The sequence below is a fragment of the Ceratocystis lukuohia genome (genome assembly GCF_044167205.1).
Source record: "Ceratocystis lukuohia strain C4212 chromosome Unknown Supercontig6_pilon, whole genome shotgun sequence".
Classification (NCBI taxonomy): Eukaryota; Fungi; Ascomycota; class Sordariomycetes; order Microascales; family Ceratocystidaceae; genus Ceratocystis; species Ceratocystis lukuohia.
In genome coordinates this window covers 1886934-1906777 of record NW_027263525.1, presented here as the reverse complement: position 1 = coordinate 1906777, position 19844 = coordinate 1886934, and the positions used below count along the sequence as shown (strand labels likewise).

Sequence of the window (19844 nt, the reverse complement as noted above, 5' to 3'; positions counted from 1 at the left end):
CCTTCTTTTTCCTTTGCGTAGTTGATTATTTTAACCCTGCCATCTTTCCTTGTTCTTGTTGTCCTTTTTCTTCTTCTTCTTCTTCTTCTCCATGTAGATCGGGACAGACAACCACAGAGTTATACATAAATATAAATACAAAACACATAGACCTGTCTATGCATCCTTGAAGCTAAACTTCAGCCTGTCCCCATGAAAATTTGTCATACGGAGTATAAGATGATACATGCACACAATAAAACAGACACAGAGTAAAAGATCCGCGTACACGTAGGTACATGACATAACTAGTGTGACAAGAAACAAACATCAAACTTTGTATAAAAAATCCCAATATGACGCCTCTCAGAAATAAACATTCATATACATGACACCGTAGCTCCCATAGATGCCAACACAAATGTGTAGCCGGGCTGAAGTGAAGATGTTGCAGGGGGCAGACAATAGCGTCACGGCCATCCCTCCATTTCCCCATAGTTTTCCGCCAATCCTTCTCTCTATTCAGCTATGCGGCATTACGCCCGGCCTCGGCGAGAGTTGTCTTGGGCCTGTCCCTGGCCACCCTGACCACTTCCTTGTGGCATTCCATTGTTGTTATATCCCATCGGCGGCATTTGGCCCATGTTATGGCCGTTATTGTTGTAGCCATACTGAGAGTTGCCACTCATGTTGAGACCAGGTGGGTAGTTAGGAGATATGCCTTGAGGGTTGCTCGAGTTACCCATACCCGGAGCAGTGGCAGGCATACCACGATACTGGTCTGCCGGGTAACCGCCATTGTATCCATTACCACCCATGGGAGGGTAGTAATTTCCCATCGGGCCGCCACGGGGAGGACCGCTACTTTGATGACCCTGAGGACCGCCATGGTAAGGAGGCATAGCCTGTGATGGCATGGGGTTTTGTTGGGCAAAGGCGCTGGCAACAGGCCCAAAAGATGGGAAGGGGGTCATTCCAGATTCACCACCTTCTGAGCGGGCAGGAGTGCTGTAGCCTCCTGATGGCTGGGGGGTAGAATTGTTAGACTTGGAGGGCCCGTTATTGTAATAAGGGGCGTTGTTAGGCTGCTGGCCCTTCGTCTGAGAACCCTGGGGTGGGGCCATGCCAGTAGGGCCCTGGTTCTGCCGGGAAGCAGACTTGGGCCGCTGTTCAGCCGTAACAGCCTCACGGGGAGCATTAGGAGCACCAGTATTGCGGGTGGAAATTCCAACTTCATCCATAAGACGCTTGTAGCCCTGATTAGGCTGGGCTTTGATAGCAATGAGAACGGACTTAACCGTTTCAATTACTTGAGGACGGATGTTATCATCGAAGAAAGGAGTAGTCAGCACCTTGAAGATAAGTGTGGCACCGCAAGAATGGTCTTTCAAAATACCCTCAAGGGTCTTCTGCTCAGGAGAAAAGAACATGGCCTTGATAATAATATCACGAGCTTCAGGCTCTGCCTTTTGGTTGACAACCTTCAATACAGTCAAGTATGCAACCTTGTGTGTGCACAAAAGAATCAAATGCTCAGCCAGATGGGGGGCCAGCAGAGCACGGCGGTGGGGGAAAGTGCACGAATCCAAGTACCAAGTCAAAAGAAGTGCACCGTTAGCATTGGTAGCAAGCTGGGCACTATGCAGAGCAATAGCAGCCGCCATCATACGCTGGCCGTCCTTGCCGCAGGCATAGGCCTCGAGGCAGGCACGCATGGCTCGGGCGCCATAACGACCCTGAGCGATCTCCCACATACGCCGAAGCATAGCCTCGAAGATGAAGTCATTGTAAGGCGTGCCAAACTTGAGGCATCCTTGTAGCACATAGTTGCCATACTGGTCAAGGAACAACGAGACAGTGTAAGGACGTAGGTTGTCGGCAATCATGGTCATTTGCTTGGGGGTTTTGCACACATCGATAATCTTCTGGGCAGCCCAGGTGCCGTTCTTATGAACACCAATTTCGGCCAGATGGGGAGCAACGCGTTCCAACATCTGGTCACGCACATCGTCAGAGCAGTACTCAAAAAGCTTCTGCACAACCGTGTTACCAAGATAGTCGGAAGATAGCTCCGCAACCTCAGGCAGCATTTGAATCGCAGTGAGCTCAATTTCCTCGCGGTGCATCGTCTGGTTATCGATACGTTTACGAATGTCACGAAGCTTGGGAGCATCGTACATCCGACTATGGTTTGATTCACGAATCGGGGGGATTTCAGGGTAGTATGAATCATACGCAATGGCTCGGGCAAGGCGTTCTTTGACACGTGGAATGTCGTCGTCCTCCCTTCGGGATCCCTCGGAGAACTTCTCAGCCATAGCACGGATCTGATTAGCAAGTTCAGACAGAGGAATAGTGGGTGGAGCTGAAGGGGGATGGGGGGTGACCGCAGTATCCTCAATAGCAGGTTGCTCGCGGGTAGCTGTATCAGGGCTAGGGCTCGGGAATGCGCCCTCGTTGCTAGGAGTGTTAGACTGTGAAGGAGGCTTTGCGTAGTTGATCCGAATAGGGCCCGATCCAGGGAAAATTTCCTTGCCATTCATTTCACGGCGAGCGGCAGCAGCAGCCTCGTTGCTGTCAAAATTGACAAATCCGCAGTTCTTGTGGGTGAGAACGCGCACAGATATGATCTGACCAAAGTTCTTAAACATTTCTGTCAGAGTCGATGTGGTCGTTGACGTGGGAATATTACCGAGCCAAAGGGCACAAGTAGGACCCTCAATCAGACCCTGTTCTTCGGGGTTAACGCCACGACTAGAAGCCCTACCAATAGACATAGCATTGACTGCCTGAGACATCTCCTCATAATCAGTTTCCGAACCCATGCGTAGTTCAGGAGGCACCAAGCTAGCCGTGAGGGTTTGAGTAGAATGGTAGGTCCCCAGTAGGCGGGCACCGGGTGTGTCCAGCACACCAGCTGTTCTCGCACGAGGACGGGTCAAGAATGGAGCTTGAGATGCAAGAGCCTGGACTGCCATATTGTGGTGAGTAATCGCAGTGTGGGTAGCAATGATCCTTTCTTGTAGTTCCTGAGCTTGGCTCTGAAGAATCATAGCCTCATCCATTGCGTCTTCCTCATCTTCGTATTTGTCAGTGTTGTTGACAGAGTAAGAACGGAAACGATTGCCACGAATATTATCATCAATATTCTCCAAATAGATGGGAGTAGCAAGGGTAGGTTGGGGTGTCTCAGCCAGTCCGAGATAGTCCAATGTTCTCATACCCTCGCTTTCACTACCATCAGCACGGAAGGCAGAATGGGAGGGCGAGCTAGGACCGTTAGATCCAACACTAGCAATGCTGGCAAGGGTTGCACCTCGCTCCCGAGTTGGGCCACGTGCCCAACCATTAAAGTTTGACGGGCCACTAAAAAGAGGAATGGTGTTGACAGGGAAAGGCATTGCCTGGGGCATTGAGCCAGCACGAAGACGGCTAAGCACCGTCGATGCAGATCCCGAATCAACATCCAAGGGGGGTGATTTAAATGGCATAGTTGGGGGACGTAGTGGACCTGGAGCTGCGTTTAATGGAGGAATACCGGGAAGACCTGTAGCACCGCCGGGTGACCATCTAGAAGGCACAGTACCAGCTCTAGCACGTCTTGTAGTAGTGGGAGCAGCGGGGGCGGGAGGAGCGCCGAAAGCACCACTAGCCTCTACCGTTCCAAAATCGGGAAACCCATCTGTCGGAGACTCGGGGATGTTCTCGCGCAGAGGAGTCGAGTTTCCGCTAGTCGGAGGTCCGCCCCACGGGTTCGGCAAGCCAGGAGCACCGCCAGCTTCGTGATACTGAAGTTCACGGGCACTACAGATTGTGTTAGCAGTTAGGCTTGAGAGATCATTAGTCGAGTTATTGAAAGATAAAATCAACGCACCGTTTAGGCATCAGACGACCAGAGTTTGGGTTCAGGCTACCTAGCTCACGGTTGGGAGAAGCAGTGCCAGGACGGGAGGTCGGGTTCGACTGTCCTGAGCCTGGGGCCTGAAGGCCGTAAGGAGAGCGAACGGGGGGAGGGTCATTGGAAGAAGTGCTTGCAGTAGGCGATGAGGTGCGATTAGCTGGCGGGATAAAGCCACTAAGCGACATTTTGTTGTGTTGAGAAGCCATATTTTGTATAGAATAAAATGATACAAGTAGATTTGGCAAGCTTGTGGTCACAGATCACAGCTTGAGAAACAAGAAAATAACACTGTCCAATAACCACAGGTGGAAAGGGGCACGCTGTGATTGGGAATAACGGAAAAGGCTACCGTTGGACAATCTGGACAACCAGTGATGATTTGTATTGCCTAGAGGCAGCACAGAGTTTCAAATCAAACTAGAAGCCGACTTAGTAGTGTGTGAGGGGAAAAAGAACAAAAAACGATAGTTCTACAGGTACAAGCAACCGGAATTCAGAAGCTCGGGGCACCTTTTTTTTCCGTCTTCCTTCAGTGCTACTGAACAGAGGACGAAAACCAAAGATTAAATACTAAGTCGTAAGGTCTAGGGCTTAAAAGTTATGATGCGGAGCCACGACGTAAGAAATGGCAGCGCTGTGTATGGGGCAAGTAAGCAAGCAGGGACGATGATGAGCTGGATGGTGGATAGTGAAAGCTGGGTCAAGAAGGAATTCGAAAGGCCAGCTAACTGTGTCGTCGTGACTGTGTGGGGATGGGGGGTGATCACCGGCTCAGAATACGGCTCCAAGTCTAGAATGAAAGTGCCGAGAGGAGAACGGACAAGCAAAAGGCCAGATTTTATCGGAGAAAAGCCTAGACCTAATGCCAATGTAGGGTATCGCGAGCGGTGTGCGGATCGTCGGGGAGCAGCGGGAAAACGTGTTTAGGATGACGTCGACTCGAGGCAAAGAGCAGAGATGAGAACAATCGTTTGCAGAGTGTTTTTTGGGGGAGGTAAATTGAATGAAGCCAGGTGGACGGGCAGCACGCCAAGCAAACAGAAATGAAAACGAAAACAGAAGCAACAATTGGTGGTCAAGGCAAACGGCGGACGATAACGGGAGAGGGAAGAGGGACGAGGCGTGACTTGTGCTCGTGCAGACTGATAGAAAATTGGCCAAGCTCGATCTCGATCAACGATCAACGGACGGCAATCGGAATCAAATCAGAAGAGAAAAAATGAAGAAAGGGAGTTGGAAAAAGAACAGGAAAGAAATGAAAGCTGCGTCGATGGAAAAAAAGGATGGAAAATGATGACGCAAACCAGGGGAAAAAGGGTTAATGATGACGGGCAAAATCGAAGGAAAAAGAAAACTAGTTTCGATATACAGGTGGCATTAGCGATCGCCGGAAAAGGACGAGACAGAAGGAAAATAAAAAATAAAAAAGAATAGTAAGGCTAAGAAATAGCACCTAGGACAACACACCAGCAAGGCTCAGTGGGTGGTGATAGGCTTCTCAATCCAAGACTAATGATGAGGTGAGGTTGAATGGAGGAACAGGCGTGGCCTAGAGGAGGAAGGGATGAAAAAAATTTCGAGGAAAGGACAGAAAGCGATATTGCAACGGATAGAAAGAGAGAAGGGAAAGAACTGGCACTGAAATGGGAAGAGGGGAAGGAAGCCTTGAGCTGTGGGAGGAGATGGGAGCCTTGCTTGTACTGTGCTTTGCGTTTGTTCTCTCTGCCTGCCTTGTTCGTTTTTTGGGGCGGCCTTGTCCGTGTGTCAGTAGCTTAAGCAACTTCGAGGAAGGTACTTAGCTACCTGCCTGCAAGTTGGAGAAAGCCAAGTCAAAGCAAGCAAGTCCCAAACTACAAGCTAAACTGCAACTATAGCTTTGCTTCAGCCGTGTCGAATCGTCCGTTATAGCTCAAAATCCAGCCAATAGCAGAACCGGTTTTAGAATCGAATAAATATAGCAAGAAAAAAGAAACACGAAATACAGCTCTGCTCAAGTCAAAGACCAAGGGAGAAAAATGTGCGTCAAAATAGTCCAAAAGAGGGGGACTGACAAAACAATCAAGCGTGATAAGCCCCGAGCTTTGTTCGTCAATCTTGGTAGAAGCCTTGCTGTCGTGGCTTTTCGCTCCTCCCTCTTTTGCTGCTTTTTGGTGCTGCTTTTTATGGGGATTCAAAACAAGTGGGGAATCCCGTGTTCTTTCCAATCTTTACAGCAGCAAGGGCTTGCTTTCTTCAACGTATCAAATTCAAACTCGAGTTCCTCAAGTTGTTTGAGATGAAGGGGTGGGCTCATGTTTCGATCTCCCCCTCTTCTTCGGTAGTTAACCTCCATACCCCCATACCCTGATCTAACATTGCTTAAATACCGTTGAGGGTTATGCAAACCCTAAGCAATGCATGTCCAAAAGAGTCTATTCTGAAGTGCATGTGGAGATGTGTGTGTTATCTTCATGGGTTTCTGCTGATAAAAAGCTCTGCAACGTTTTAGACTAGAAACTGGGGTGGGATGTGTTGAGGGGTTTCGTTTTTTGCAAGGCTAATAGATACGTAAGGGCGTTCATTGTGCAACGCAAAGGCAGGACATGTTTACCTGCTTGTGACGGGAGCTGAAATGATATCCATGGATAGGAACGATTTCTAACTCCAATTTGCATGCGGCTTGTTGAAACCCTCGGCAAGAACACTGGTTTGAGGGGGGGGGGGGGGGATATCGACAGCCATTTTCTAGACTGGGACCACTATGTCACACCATCGGAGTGCTACTTGAGTGATTTTGTTACCGATATCTCTATAATGTAGACCATTACTTTTGCCAATGAGTAGAAACTACTCTTCAGGACCAGAATGATGGAGCTGCGGGTTTGTGGGGGCAATCGGCATGCTTGTGTGTGGCCCCTTGATGTTTTTGACGTCGTTTATCACATCTATACACTGGCGTGTTAGAGGTTTTTTTTTTCATTTTCAAGCACGTCTGACGAATGAAAAATACCACACAACCCTTTCTTAAAGACGCTTCAAGCACATGTCACTTCCTGATGTAGCAGTAACTTGCAAATCGAGAGAAACACTATTTCGGAAGATAATAGGCATGCAACTAGGTGTTGACTTCTTCAACCTTGGATCGTTTGAATTACATTGAAGTAGGTGTGTTGAGCTGCTGTTTCTGGGAGATGTAAAGATCAAGCCGCGGCTTTTCGACGGCCAAAATACATACATGAATATGTATTTGAATGATATGAGGGCATACTCCGTATACGGCCCCAGAGACGAATTAGATATCATGCTTGACAAGTTTGTCCAGAAACGAGGTTTATGTGGGGCTGTGTTACGATACACGATTTCTTATCTAATCTAGACCCAGCTAAATTCTTTCGCCCTACTTCTCCTGACCCCTCTTCATATTTATTTCTCATGATGTTGGGGTTTCCCCAGAAGAAAAAGAAACACAACGCCTGAAAAATACAGAATACCAGGGATAAGATATTAAAAAAATGGCGCCAAAAGTGGAAATAAAGCATGTATTTTCCCCAACGAGATTGCAAGCTAGATATTTAACATCGATAAGATGAATCACGTAGGAAAAAATGAGGAAAAAGAAATAACACCGGTATAAAAATGCCAAGAACAAAAAGCAAACCACAAAATCCAGCCAACGCCATCCTAGCCCATTATTCATGAAATTCTATGCCGCCTTTATGATATCGACATGAGGCTAGATGAGACGCGAAGAGAGAATAGGTAAAGATAAAGAAGAAATGAGAGAAAGGAGGGGTGGATGAAAAGAAAGAGGAGAAAGTAGATGGGGTCATAAAAGTTAGACCCGGGCCGAGATTAGAAGATAGACGAAAGCCAACTCCATAGCAGAAGGGGAGGGAGGGGCGTAGGGTATACAGTACAGCCATCTGTCTGGACTAACACGAGGCGTATCAACACAAAAAGAGACGACGCAATTCAGGCCAGGATGGAGAGAATAGGGGAGGAGGGAAAGAAAGAAAGAAAGAAAAATGGCAGGGACCTAACGCAGGCTACCAAGATCAGACAACCTTCTTTTTACGGCCACGGCCTCTTTTCTTGGGCTCGGGATTTTCGTCTTCGGTGTCCGACGCCTCTTGTTTAGGGGCGCGGCCGGCACGACTGGGCTTTTCTTCGGTATCGACCTTCGCACTGATATCTCGCAAAAAGTCCCATTGGTCGTCGGTCTCTATGACCTGCTTCATCATAGCAGTAGTGATGCGCTTCTGGCCGCGCTCACGTGCCACGTCGGCGCTTTTGGAAACGAGTGCCACCATGAAAAGCTCAAGTGCTTTCCCGACGGCAATGGGGGCTTGCTGAGCGACCTTGCCGACTTCTTCGTCGGCCTGCATGATGCGCTTGATTCGTGCGGTGGGGAACTTTGTTTTGACAGGCGACGGCTCGATAGGAGCATCATGGAGAGGCTCAGGGAGTGTGAGAATTTCCTCCTCGGTGTCTTCGTCGTTCTTGATCGCGGCTGCGGCGGCTGCAGCGGCAGCTCGGCGGGGCGGCATTTGAGCAGAAGAAATGGATTTTGGAGATCGTTCCTCAACTTTAATTGGCGGTACAGTTGTCTGCTGTGGTACGTGAATGGCGTGAGATGCGGATTGGCAATCCTCGGGTTTGGGATGGGAGTGGGACGATGCGCCAGCGAGCTGGCGTGGCTGTGATTGCAACTGCTGTGTGTAGGGAGGCTGCAGCGATGAGTCGTAGGTGGGAGAGGATGGCGCCTGGTGGTGGAACTGGGGCTGGTTCTGGTGCTGTTGAGACAGAGGCTGTTGATATGAATGTGGGTGCGCCTGCGGTTTCGGCTGCGCTTGAGGTTGAGGTTGAGGTTGCGGTTGAGAGTGAGAGTGGGAATGTGGGTGAGGGTGAGAATTTAAATGGGTGCCTTGGCCGGCGACTTGGTGAGGAGGTGGTCCGTGATTGCGGTTGTAGGTGGATGTGGGAGACGCAGGGGCGGCCACTGACGGAGAACTGTAAGACGCGGTTGCAGAGTTTTGTGGAATTGCAAAGTTTGACGTGTAGGACGGAACTTGAGAAGAGTAAGAAGAGCCAGGGCCAGAGCCAGCGCTGGCCTGGTATGTGGATGGGAAGGCTGGTGCTTGGTGGGGCGGCTGGTTTTTGGTAGGCTGGGGGTGCTGGGGGTACAGGGGCATGGTCGAAGAATGGTAGCGCGTTTGTGGCTCAGGTGCAGGAGCGGGAGCTGGAACAGGACAAGCCTGGCTAGATTGCTGCTCAGGAGGGTAATATTTCTGGAACTGCATCTGTTGTTCATCTTGCTGGTGGTTCTGGCGTGATTGTGGCTGCTGCGTATAGGATGCTATTTGCGGCTGTTGATACGATTGCGGCTGGTATTGGCCAGGATACTGGTGGTAGTAGGGTTGCTGCTGGTGCTGCTGCTGGTGCTGCTGCTGGTGCTGGTGCTGCTGCTGCTGCGACTGCTGACGCTGATAAGGGTGGTATCTATAACGCTCATGGACGCTATCGCCAGCACTATGGGGATAATGCGACAAGTTTGGTGAATGCGGAGCATAAGAGCTACGACTGGGATCTGCCATAGTGGGAAGCTAGCAGTAATGGTATCGCTGAGACAGCAACTTTGAGTTTAATAGCGTACTAGAAGAAATAAAGCTACCGGTTTTGTTTTGGACTCTTCTTTTCCGGCTTTTCTACTGGCAGCCAACAATGACGACAGCAGTTTATAAGTGGAGGAGATTAAGCTTTCAAATGCCAGCTTTGCTACCAGTTACAGCCTAGCAATTTTTCTCCTGTTCTGCTACTCGTTCGTTACTTGGTGGTATTGAAGGTGGTGGTGGTGGTGGGCAAGTTAAGCAAAGGCGAGTTTATCGGAGCAAAAACAGAGAAATTCCAGGTGAGCGTATTTAGAGGGGGTTAAATAAAACGCAAAGCAACTTCAACACCCACGCCAATTCACGATTTCTTTACCACCCAGACACTTGCAGATAAGCAGTGGCAGTGATTGGGGGAGTGGACAAGAGGCAAACAGAAATAGGACAGGTAGAGAGCCGCGGGTTGCAGAATAAGAGCAGGAGCCTATGAAAGAAAAGGAAAGAACGAGCAAGAAAAATGAGAAAAGAACTCGGATTCATCAAGCACAAGAGCGTTAGCGCTGACTTGGATTGGGCTCTTGGAGGAAAGAAGTTGTTGCTTCTGTGTGATTGGAGATGAGAGTGAAGAGAACGGAACACACGAGCCAAAAAAAAAAAGAGTCTAGAATATAGCAATAAAAAAAAAAAGAGAGGGAATTCCGGACGTCTTTTATGGACCAGAATCACTATTTGAATAACACGGCAGGCGGCCCTGTCAGAAAATAGAAGGTGAAAGAAGTGGCCTGGGGCTGTTGCTTCCTTCTCACTGGAAAGAGACAAGGAAAAAAATTCGCGTCACCCTATCACAGTAACGCAAAACAGGAGTAGGTCTGTCTTTTGTGGGGCTTGGAGGAGAGGGGCAGCTTGGAGATGTATAGAGGTACGTAGATATGTAGTGACGTACAGGTATGCTATGACTACGGAGAGTCACAGGCCTCATATACACTAAAATATAGAAGGGTTGTATGATCATTTGTTTGTCATTGCCTTCCTGTACAGTGTATACCCACCAATATACCGGTTGTGAGCACAGAAAACACGTCATAATAGGCCGAAGCAGAGAAGCAATCAAGCAAGTGCAGCTCTATTAGACCTTCAGCAGGAGGCCATGGTAATTGCCAAACACTGTTGATGGCGGCAAAGTCAGAGCCCTCCTCACATGATCCAAGCTCAACTATCCGGAGTCAAGTGAGGGGAGTCTGACCTGGCTTGCCTACACGAGCCTCAGATTTCCCTTTCCCGTTCTTGGCCGTCTTTTCATTTCTTCTATTTATTTTTTTCACTACTCTATCTGCAAGAAAAAATAGACAACTGAAAATGTCTTGTACATCAACCATTATCTTTATTGGCTTCTTTCGCCAGAGCCTTAGGTGGGTCTGAAAATAAAAATCAAGACAAGACAGACCCTGAAACTTGGCCTTTTTTTTTCCCTTGTCTTCTGGTGTCCCCTCCCTCCCTTCTGTATCTTTGTACTATTTTGTATTTTACCCCCTGTGACCCTTGAGCCTAAGACAGCAATTCAACTAGACTCATAGCCCAAACCTGAACAAATGTTGCATTCCTCCCTCCCAAAAGGGAAACAGTCTGAATTTTCACCCTAGTCATGCCAGGGCACCAAAACTCGCATCACTTCACGCGTCGTTGGCAGACATTTTCCTTTCTTTGGGCTCCATTGCTGCACCTACAACACTCCAACTTCCAAGACTCATGAAAGATGACAGCGCGCGTTTTGGAGGGCCTCTTCTTCCTCAGCACGCTCTCGGTTCTGCAACTGGAACATCATCTTTTTATACCTAATGGCACCTGTCTTTAACTCTCAACTCTCTACACCGGCTGAGAAAGGGCTAGTAGTCCCGAAACCTCTTCGTGTTGTCTGTATCAAGCATGTCAATATCTTTGTCCACCCGCGGGATTTGTAAAAAAAAGTGGTATTCTGTATATTCATGATGTCTAAGAAATAAATCGTACTAATCAATGTATACAGCCGCTGAAGGATAGTTCACGAGTGATGATAGAGCAACGTCTGAGTGCAAATGGCTGGGTCAAGTAGAAACCGTCCTGGTATTGTAGGAATACAATATTGGCTCAGGGTTCAGCTGACGCCGTGTGCCGTGCATCGTTGATGGTTTACTTGATCTTATCTGACGTGAGCAAGTCTTTCTTTTGGCCTCCAGACTCTGTCTCTTTTCTGTTCGCATCCACGGAGACCTCCGCTCCTTCGACGCCCCCTGTTCCTATCCCTTCTCAAGGAAAATCTCTTCCGGCTGTGGTGGTGGTGGTGGTGGTGGTGGCGGTCATGTTCCTCGGATTCCTTGTGTGTCTGTTCTCCAGAAATTTCCTTTTGATCATTATGCCGAGGGGATTCGGCATTGGAAACCGACCGAGATGGTCTTTTGTCCAGGAGCGAAGGCTTCCGGGAAGTTCCGGTGGCTGGTGCTTCATGTTTTTCTCGTGATGCAACCGGTGCCGGTGTATACTCTAACCCCCACCGGCTTTTCCTGCTTTTCTTATCTGTAGGTGCCTTGATTCTTGGAAGCAGGCCTCGCCGCATCTCATCAACTAGTAGATCTAGATCATCAAGTCGCTCTGTTCTGGTTCGGATCAGAAACGAAGCAACTGGCCACACGTGAATTCCACCAGATCTTAGGATTGTTGTGACCTGCGATCCTCTAGTACGAAGAATTGTGATCCACTCCTGAATATCGTTAGCCAGAACCTCCTCTTCGCCATACCAAATAATGTAGCCATTTTTGGGCCGGATTGAAGAGACGCCTGCAGGAGTTAGACAAGGGCCTGAGAATTTGCCATCGGATCTTTTTGAAGAGGCCGAGATCCCAGGAGCGTACATTTCGGCATACTTGCGGAATCTCTCAGGTGTTATGTAGTCGCTTGCTGTAGCATGGTGCTTGCTAGAGACCAACGATAGCCATGGTGAGATGAGTATAACCATGCCTGGAGCCTTGAAATCGGACTCTAGCATACTTTCAACTGCCTTTTTTTCGTAAGGGATATCCTCAGCATGACTTGGCGTATGGCCAATATCGCTGGCAAGATCGTTCTTGCGGTAACTCCTGCTACCAATTGCAGTCATTAGGGACATTGCCAGGAAAGCACCGGCTGAATCAGCAACCATGCAGATTTGCGACTCGTCTCCAACTATGCTGACAACGTGTTGATAGCCTTGAAGTACCTGACGAATCTGAACGGGGTGCTGGACTTCGGGGGCTAGACTGTAGTCAATGGCAAAGATGGCAGGGTTTTGGTAGCCGGCGGCTTCTAGTTTTGCGAGCCATGCGGCGAGCCAAGGTAGGAAAAATGCGGCGGAGCCTTGTGCGAATCCACCTCCTGTTTGTTTACTGTCAATACAAAGACCAGTGAGGCATAGATGGAGACTTACTTAGTACGACGAGACTTACCATGGATATAGTAAAGAACAATCTCAGGGGGCGTGTTGTTTTCTCGCTTGACCCAGATACCGCTGAACTTTTGCTGTAAGTTCACGCCGTTAGCATGACGTCCTTGAAATATAGATATAGACAAACTCAGGATAGAATCATACTTTGACGTCGGAGAAAACAGGGATGGTCACTCGGACATCGCGGGTTATGGGTGACCGCCACTTTTGCCAGAGCCAGTACGAAATCGCTACATTATTGCTTAGAAAAATGCGGGATACATCGATAGGAAGATTTTCCACTCCCCAACGCATGCAACGGACAGCCGCTACATCAGAAATAGAGGCAGTCTGTGCGAAAGCGTCGTGATAAACTGATACCAGGATGTCATCGGGATGTCTGCGGGAACGCCGGACAGAAGAGCGTTTAGTTGGGCCGTGGATAAAGCTGAGAGGCAGACCAAAAACTGGAATTATAGGTACGGTCAGCGTGGCTGTAGATGTGTAAACTTGGATGAATGCAAAGGGGCAGATGATGATGCTCGCGTACACAGAAAGGGGAGAGCCTGGATTATGTGATTGACAGAGCGCCAAAAGCCGACTTGGCGGATGAGCTGCCGTGCCAAGATTGCCAGGTAGACAACACAGTCTACTGTATTTAGTAAGCCAGACACGACAAACTCGACCACACCTAGAGCATCCAGCGCGTCGGAAGTACCCAGCATGACTGGACGGCTGTGATCACGGACTCAGAAGTTTAAAGGTCACAGCTGGCTGTTGCTATGATTAAAGGTGATTTGAGGTAGCGAGAAACAAGCGAGACTTGAGGAAGGGGAAGGCTAGGATAGATCATGAAGATAGGCTATTGGTGTTGGTGTCCTAGATGGAGACGAAGAAGACGCAGCCAAACCTGGAGCCTGTCCTGCTTTGTTATGATAGCCATGGCATGGCATGGCAGGAGCTTGCGTACTGGTTTCCATAAGTAGGTAACTTCTCTGGGATTAAGATGAGAAAGTTCATAGTGGCGGTTAAAGTTTTGACTAAGAGACGACAGCCTATGTGTGTGTGTGTACATACATGAACTTGACATGGTTTCCATTACCTAACACAATGGCACTAATTCAAACCTTATATGTCTTGGCCCACAATAAGGGCTCTTGGCCGACTTACACCTTGACGATCCGACGACAAAGAAGCTTTTGTCTCAATGTAACGCAGGGGGGAGGCAGGTTCATGCCTTCCTTATGAAAGATGGCAGCCCGCGAGATAACGCTATTGATGAAAACATGATGGTAGTTAAGTCTGCAATTGGTAGGCTTTTTGAACGGATACTCGATGCTGCCTACCCTGCCTTCTTCTCTTTTCTTGCCTTTGAAAGCTTATTTTTCCTGTTGCGTCACTTCGTCCCTGTAAAGTCCAGATTGACGGATTGACGGACTACGCAACAGGAGCATGTACGTGTTGCTATTGCGTACCCTGCACACAAGTACAAAATGCTTGAACTGCTTACTGATCTGTCTGACTAGGAAAGTATCTCCAAAGTAGGCAGGAAACGGGGTACTCGAGCATGGTGTACAGGTCTCTGCCCAGCAGCCAGTCTACGGCGATTTAGTTGACATGTAAAATCATAAGGTTACTTCCTAAAAAGACATAAGGGATAAAAGAGAGAAAATCAAAAGAAAAGGGGGGGGGGGGAAGGCATGAAAAAGCAACGTCATGAAGTAGGGCATTATTTGCACTTGATATGTATTGCCATAAATCGAATAGAAAGCTTTTAGGCTGAAGCAAGCAGCAAGCATCAGCTGACTTGAGCGCGATAAGGTACGTACGTACTCAGTACTTAATGCTTGCCCGGCTCAGTCTAACCTAACACTGGGGCAAGAACCCAAAATGCAGGTGCACTTGCTGCAATGCTAGGCTGTAGCTGCATTTCCTCTTTTTTTTTTTCTCGATTATATCATGTACGTGCTGAAATCTACGGCTAGGCTCCTGCTCCTTCTCCTTATCTTGCAGGCATCTACTGATCAAAGTTACTTGCTACACCTATTGGTTCTGTCTTGAACATCTTTTACCCCATAGCCCACCCACAGTATCAGGTAGCCCAAATGGGCATGCTTGCATATTATAAAAGGAAGGTTGGAGAGTGCAAAGGCAAGAGTCGAGAAGAGGGGTCAATCAGGGCTAAGAGGGAAAGAACATGAGAAGAGAGAGGAAAGAGAGAGGAAACAGAGACAGATGCCTTGTCACATGTAGTAATTGCAGGTATAACTTCAGCAATTTCCAGTCTGACTTTTTCTACGAATCTAGACTCTTCCCTTTATTTTCTTCTTCATTTTTTTTTCCCCGCCTGCTGCTTCTTCATCTCCGTGTCGGCAAGTTTCATAGACTGCTGATTCACACTGGTAACGCTGGTGTGGCTTTTTCTTTGATTTTTATAGAGTTGATTGAATCTACGTCGTTATTTATTAATAAAGCGATAACATAACATCTACAACACTTCCCTAGCTTTCCCCATCCCTCTTGCTCCTCTTGTTACTTTTCTCTCTATTTCTTCTACTCATTTTCTCTCACCACTATGCAGAGCCAGTCCCACACGCACTCTCCAGATCCAGACGGAGAGCGTCTGAACCGTATCATGTCTAACTTTTCTCTCGATATCATGGCAGAAACGTCGATGCTTGAAGACGAAGGCTACTTCCAAGACTCTAGCGGAAACACCTACTACTGGAAAAAGGTTACAGATGACCCTCCATCCCAAGAACCTCCTCCCGCCAGCCCACCTAGAGACAAAGGAAAACGGCGTATGGATGACACCCTCGGCCCTTCTCCTCCGCACTCTGATCGTTGCCAGTCCTCTAAAACTTCCCAAGATCCACCCTCCCGATCGAGCCCCCCCAAGGAGGACTACGGGTCTATGGTCAGTCACAACTTCGCCAGCATTAGGTATGCGCCGGAACAGGGCCGGAACGGTCGCCATATATACGGATCGGGCCGGGAACCTACTAGTGGCAAAGATACAGTAACCGTCAATATTCACTACCGTGATGGTAGTCTACACCAAAATGAATCCCAGAATAATCACAACAAAGCACCCCTCTCAGGGCTCCAGGACTGGCCCCCTCGGGATACCGCGCCTGAAGACAAAATCCCTGTGATTGAAATTGGGGGCTATCCTCCCGGACAACCCCCAGACTCCATGTTTCCTATTCCTGTCAATGATAGTCAAGGCTCCTTTTCCTCTGGAGATAGTATTGTCCGGGAATCCGAAGCTCCTGGAGAGCAGTTGATATACGACAGCCCGCATCGGGCACTCATGCTTGCGTCAAAACCTGGGGGAGAATACCATGAAGGGGTGCTCCGAGTGTTTCACGATGAGGCTCGAAAGCAGATCCGATTATATATTAAAATTGCGTTATATGCGGAGTCTCAGCTAGGTAAGTTGCAATAGAACAGGAATTGGCTGAGAAACAAGACAAAACATTCACCGTTGGGCACTAACATGTGGTCTTTTGTAGTCTCCGAAAAGAAAGCCAGTATAATCCCTTATTATGCGTACTCATCACATGATACCAATGTCATTTCTGTCTACGATAGACACGATGCCGACAATAATGCTCAAGTGGTGCCGCGGTGGTTTATAAAATTTCACAAGACAGACGGTAAGAGGAGACCAAAAATATCAAGGAAGCTTCATTTATTAACGCCATGTTCAGATCTCCTTGATTTCCAAGGAAGTCTCACTAGGGAAAATGTTGAGCTCAGTATTCCATCAATCCGGTCCTTGGAAATTATTCGAACCCGAGGCTCGTCTAGAGAAACATTTAGCGGCAACCTACGATTGCAACTTTGGCATGAGCCTCGAACGCAACGGAGACTAGAAGGCTCGGGCGGCTCTGTCATAAGCAATGGCACAATCCTTTCAGGGCCAATGCGTGACAAGACAACGCCCAACTCGTCAAAACTAGTAATCTTCCTATCCCGGACAGAAGGTTTTTTCATGTGTTATAGTAAGTTGAATTTCTTTCTTGGCGAGTCTTTCAAATGGCTATTTATGTCATAACTCGCCAGTCAGTTCCAGGCTGCCAGTAGCGTAGCCACTAACCTTTTTCTCTTCTAACTTTCTCCCTTCTCACTTTCGCAGTCACAGATGACATTTTAATGACCTCCGACCCCGCTGAACCATGCATAGTCAAGCTTAAAGCACGCCAATATGATTTGAGATATCTGACTCGGTCCCGAACGGGAGTCATGGGCAATATCTACAAACGAACGGAGTTACCAGCAGGTCTCGAACTGCTTGGTCATGGTATCAACCCCGACGAACAGGACAACTTTACAAGCTACCGATCTGTGGTGATAGAGTTTGAAAACAATACGGGTAAGTTTTTCGTCCGCCACTACTGCCGCCTTTTTTTATCGATACAGTTTATATCTGCGTACCCGCATGTACGAGTGAATAGACGGACGGTCTCACCCCTTATCCCACCCACTCTGGCCACTCTTCTATCAACTCAGAACCAACATAAAATAAGCCATTGCTAACCTCGCCATCTCTTCTCCCCTATTTTCTTTTTTCTTCCAGATCAACTTCAATTTATAAAACGGTGGAATAAACTCCTCAGAGCAAGACGAGAGCAAAGAGAAGAGATTGAGCAAATCCGGAGTAAAATGGCGCGCCAGGGATTAGGACGTCCAGGCACATTCCATATTCTCACGTGAGTGACACAAGTGCAGAGGGCTAAAATAAAGCAAGGAAGCAGGTGAGAGCTAGGTCAGGCTAAGCTAGGTTATTAGGATGAAGGACGGGAGCATATCAGGGACAATGGGAACAGGGTGGGGCCGCCAAGTAAACTACGTATGTAATACTAGTACCAATAAGAATGTAAATATAAGGGGACAGAGAGATGAAGGAAAGAAGACAAGACAAGAAGGCTACCACACGCAGGATTACACAGCGCGGAATTAAGTGAGAGATAGGGCGAAAGGCGGGGAAAGGGGCTTGAAGGCCCTGATACCAAGCCAACCGCCAGTCCATATTACAAGAGTCGGTCGAGATGATGTCATGCATGCCCATTTCTCGCTGTATCTCTGAGAACGAGAAATAGAGTTTTTTTATCTGACCTCGGAATATTCTTGTATCGGGAGCTGACTTTCTCGTTTGCTGTCTCAGAAAACACGGTAGCTCCCCAAATCTCAGTATAAGGACGTTGAAAGCCGCCCTGGCCACGGCCCATTTGACAGATTGAAGTGCACAGCTAGTGTTCTAATACATAGTAGGCGCAGGCACAGCCTTTTCATCTCTTCGTCTTTTCGCCATTTTCTCTCTCTTCTCTCCTTTGCTATCTCTCTTCGCCATATCTTTTCTGCTATCAGTACCTGCTATCTTTGCACTCTCAGCTCCCCAGCAGGAAGCAGGAAGCAGGAAGCAGGAATATTATCTGCAGCATTATTTGTCTTGCAGATGGCTGACCTATTCCCTTGTCCTTGCCTGCATATGCCAAGCCAAGGTTGAAGCTGGGGGGGCCCAAAGTGAGAAACGAGGGAAACCATAAACGCCCGGCTAGTGTGAGGCAAAAGGCTTCTACTTACCAAAAATAACACCAAGGCCCTCTCGTCTATCTGTTTCTAACCCCGTTGTCCTTTCCAGGCCTATATAGTGCTTGCTGTTGACATCGTTATCAGGAGCTCGCCAAGACCTAACAGAAAAAGAAAAAGAAAAAGAACGAGGAATGTCATATCAAGACATGGATGAGAAGGGGAGATTTGACGGTTTGATGCAGGTCTGGTCAGGCTATGCTAGTGCGCACTATTTTTCAGGGCAAAATGTTTGAAACATGTCCCACCTTCGCTACAGCCGTGCTGTGGTGTAAGGGAGGAGGAGGAGGAGGGAGTTCCCAGCCTGCCAGCCTGCCAGCCCACTGCAGACCATCAATTTCGCGGCTATGGAGGCTGTTCTATCAACTGTCAACAGTTAACACATCATTCTTAGTTGTCTTTCTCCTCCTAGTATAGCCCCCCTCCTCATTTCCCCATTCCCCGCTGCGCCTATAAACAAGTTCGCCCAGCTACAGCGACCGTATTGGACTTGCCGCTTGTCAGTGCCCGCCCTATTGTCTCGCTCTTCTTGCCAGTCATACTCAGTCTCTATATGATGTCACTAGCCGGGGTAGAGGACATGTGCGCAAGCTCAAACTCCAATTCTATTCTCCTCTAGTCATCACCAGTTGCGCCTGGCCGCTGGCGAGTTTTTTCCGCTCCTTGTTATCTCTCGTCCTGCCCTTTCCTCGCCCGTAAGCTTATGACACCGGGCGAGCAAGAGAAGGAAAGAAGGATCGCCTGCCTCTCGTTCTCTCGGGATACGAGAGGCAGGCCGAGTGTGGGGGAAATGCTCACTTATCCCGACCCAAGCCTGGGAAAGGAAGGTCAAGAGAAGATGAGTCTAGCATGTAGGAACGCGGTCTAGGATGCTAGAGATTAGGCTGACCTATTTCTATAGCTTATACTTTGCGGGATGGCCAACAACGCAAACATACGCCCGTCAAGCTAGCCATCTGAAGTGTAGCCTGCACCAACAAGAAAGTCTTCCAGCTGTGCTCTGCTCTACTTTCCTATAGCGTTAGGTCGTATGCTCTGCTGCTAGCTGTTGTAGTACTTAAGCGGGGCATAGCCACGCGCGCTCACTCACACGTACACACTGTGCTTATGAGCGTTTCTCTCTGTTTCTCGTTTTGCATTATTTCTGACCCTTTCACCTTCTTCTCTTTCTTCTTCCCTTCTCGTTCTATGCCTCACAGTACTGTGTGGCCTTGTTCTAGCATCGCTAAAGTCACATTTCCTTCCTCTTCTCTCGCTTCTTAGTGTGCGTCTCGTCTTATAGCGCATCATCTATCTCCCCCTTCACCTTTACCTTGCCTCATGCTCCCCTCTTCTGGCTAAAGCTGCAATA

General features: G+C 48.3%; 4 protein-coding genes across 4 annotated transcripts; 1 reads left to right on the top strand and 3 right to left on the bottom strand.

Moving 5' to 3' along the window:
• Nucleotides 1-515: 515 nt before the first annotated feature.
• On the bottom strand, nt 516-4065 carry HOO65_060451 (Pumilio domain-containing protein C56F2.08c; the record flags this gene model as incomplete). The annotated part of the gene is made up of 2 exons (XM_071003643.1): nt 516-3783; nt 3854-4065. The coding sequence occupies 2 exons, from the start codon at nt 4063-4065 to the stop codon at nt 516-518; spliced, it is 3480 nt and encodes a 1159-aa protein (XP_070857801.1).
• Nucleotides 4066-7914: 3849 nt separating this feature from the next.
• Nucleotides 7915-9453, bottom strand: HOO65_060450 (putative dna polymerase epsilon subunit c protein; the record flags this gene model as incomplete). Its single annotated transcript, XM_071001136.1, has 1 exon — nt 7915-9453. The coding sequence occupies one exon, from the start codon at nt 9451-9453 to the stop codon at nt 7915-7917; it is 1539 nt and encodes a 512-aa protein (XP_070857800.1).
• A 2399-nt stretch (nt 9454-11852) lies between these two features.
• HOO65_060449 (alpha/beta hydrolase fold protein) lies at nt 11853-13623 on the bottom strand (the record flags this gene model as incomplete). Its single annotated transcript, XM_071003809.1, has 5 exons — nt 11853-11934; nt 11994-12849; nt 12921-12993; nt 13064-13392; nt 13449-13623. The coding sequence occupies 5 exons, from the start codon at nt 13621-13623 to the stop codon at nt 11853-11855; spliced, it is 1515 nt and encodes a 504-aa protein (XP_070857799.1).
• A 1850-nt stretch (nt 13624-15473) lies between these two features.
• HOO65_060448 (uncharacterized protein) lies at nt 15474-17585 on the top strand (the record flags this gene model as incomplete). Its single annotated transcript, XM_071003753.1, has 3 exons — nt 15474-16332; nt 17088-17276; nt 17521-17585. 3 exons carry the CDS (start codon nt 15474-15476, stop codon nt 17583-17585), a joined length of 1113 nt encoding a protein of 370 aa, XP_070857798.1.
• Nucleotides 17586-19844: the final 2259 nt, after the last annotated feature.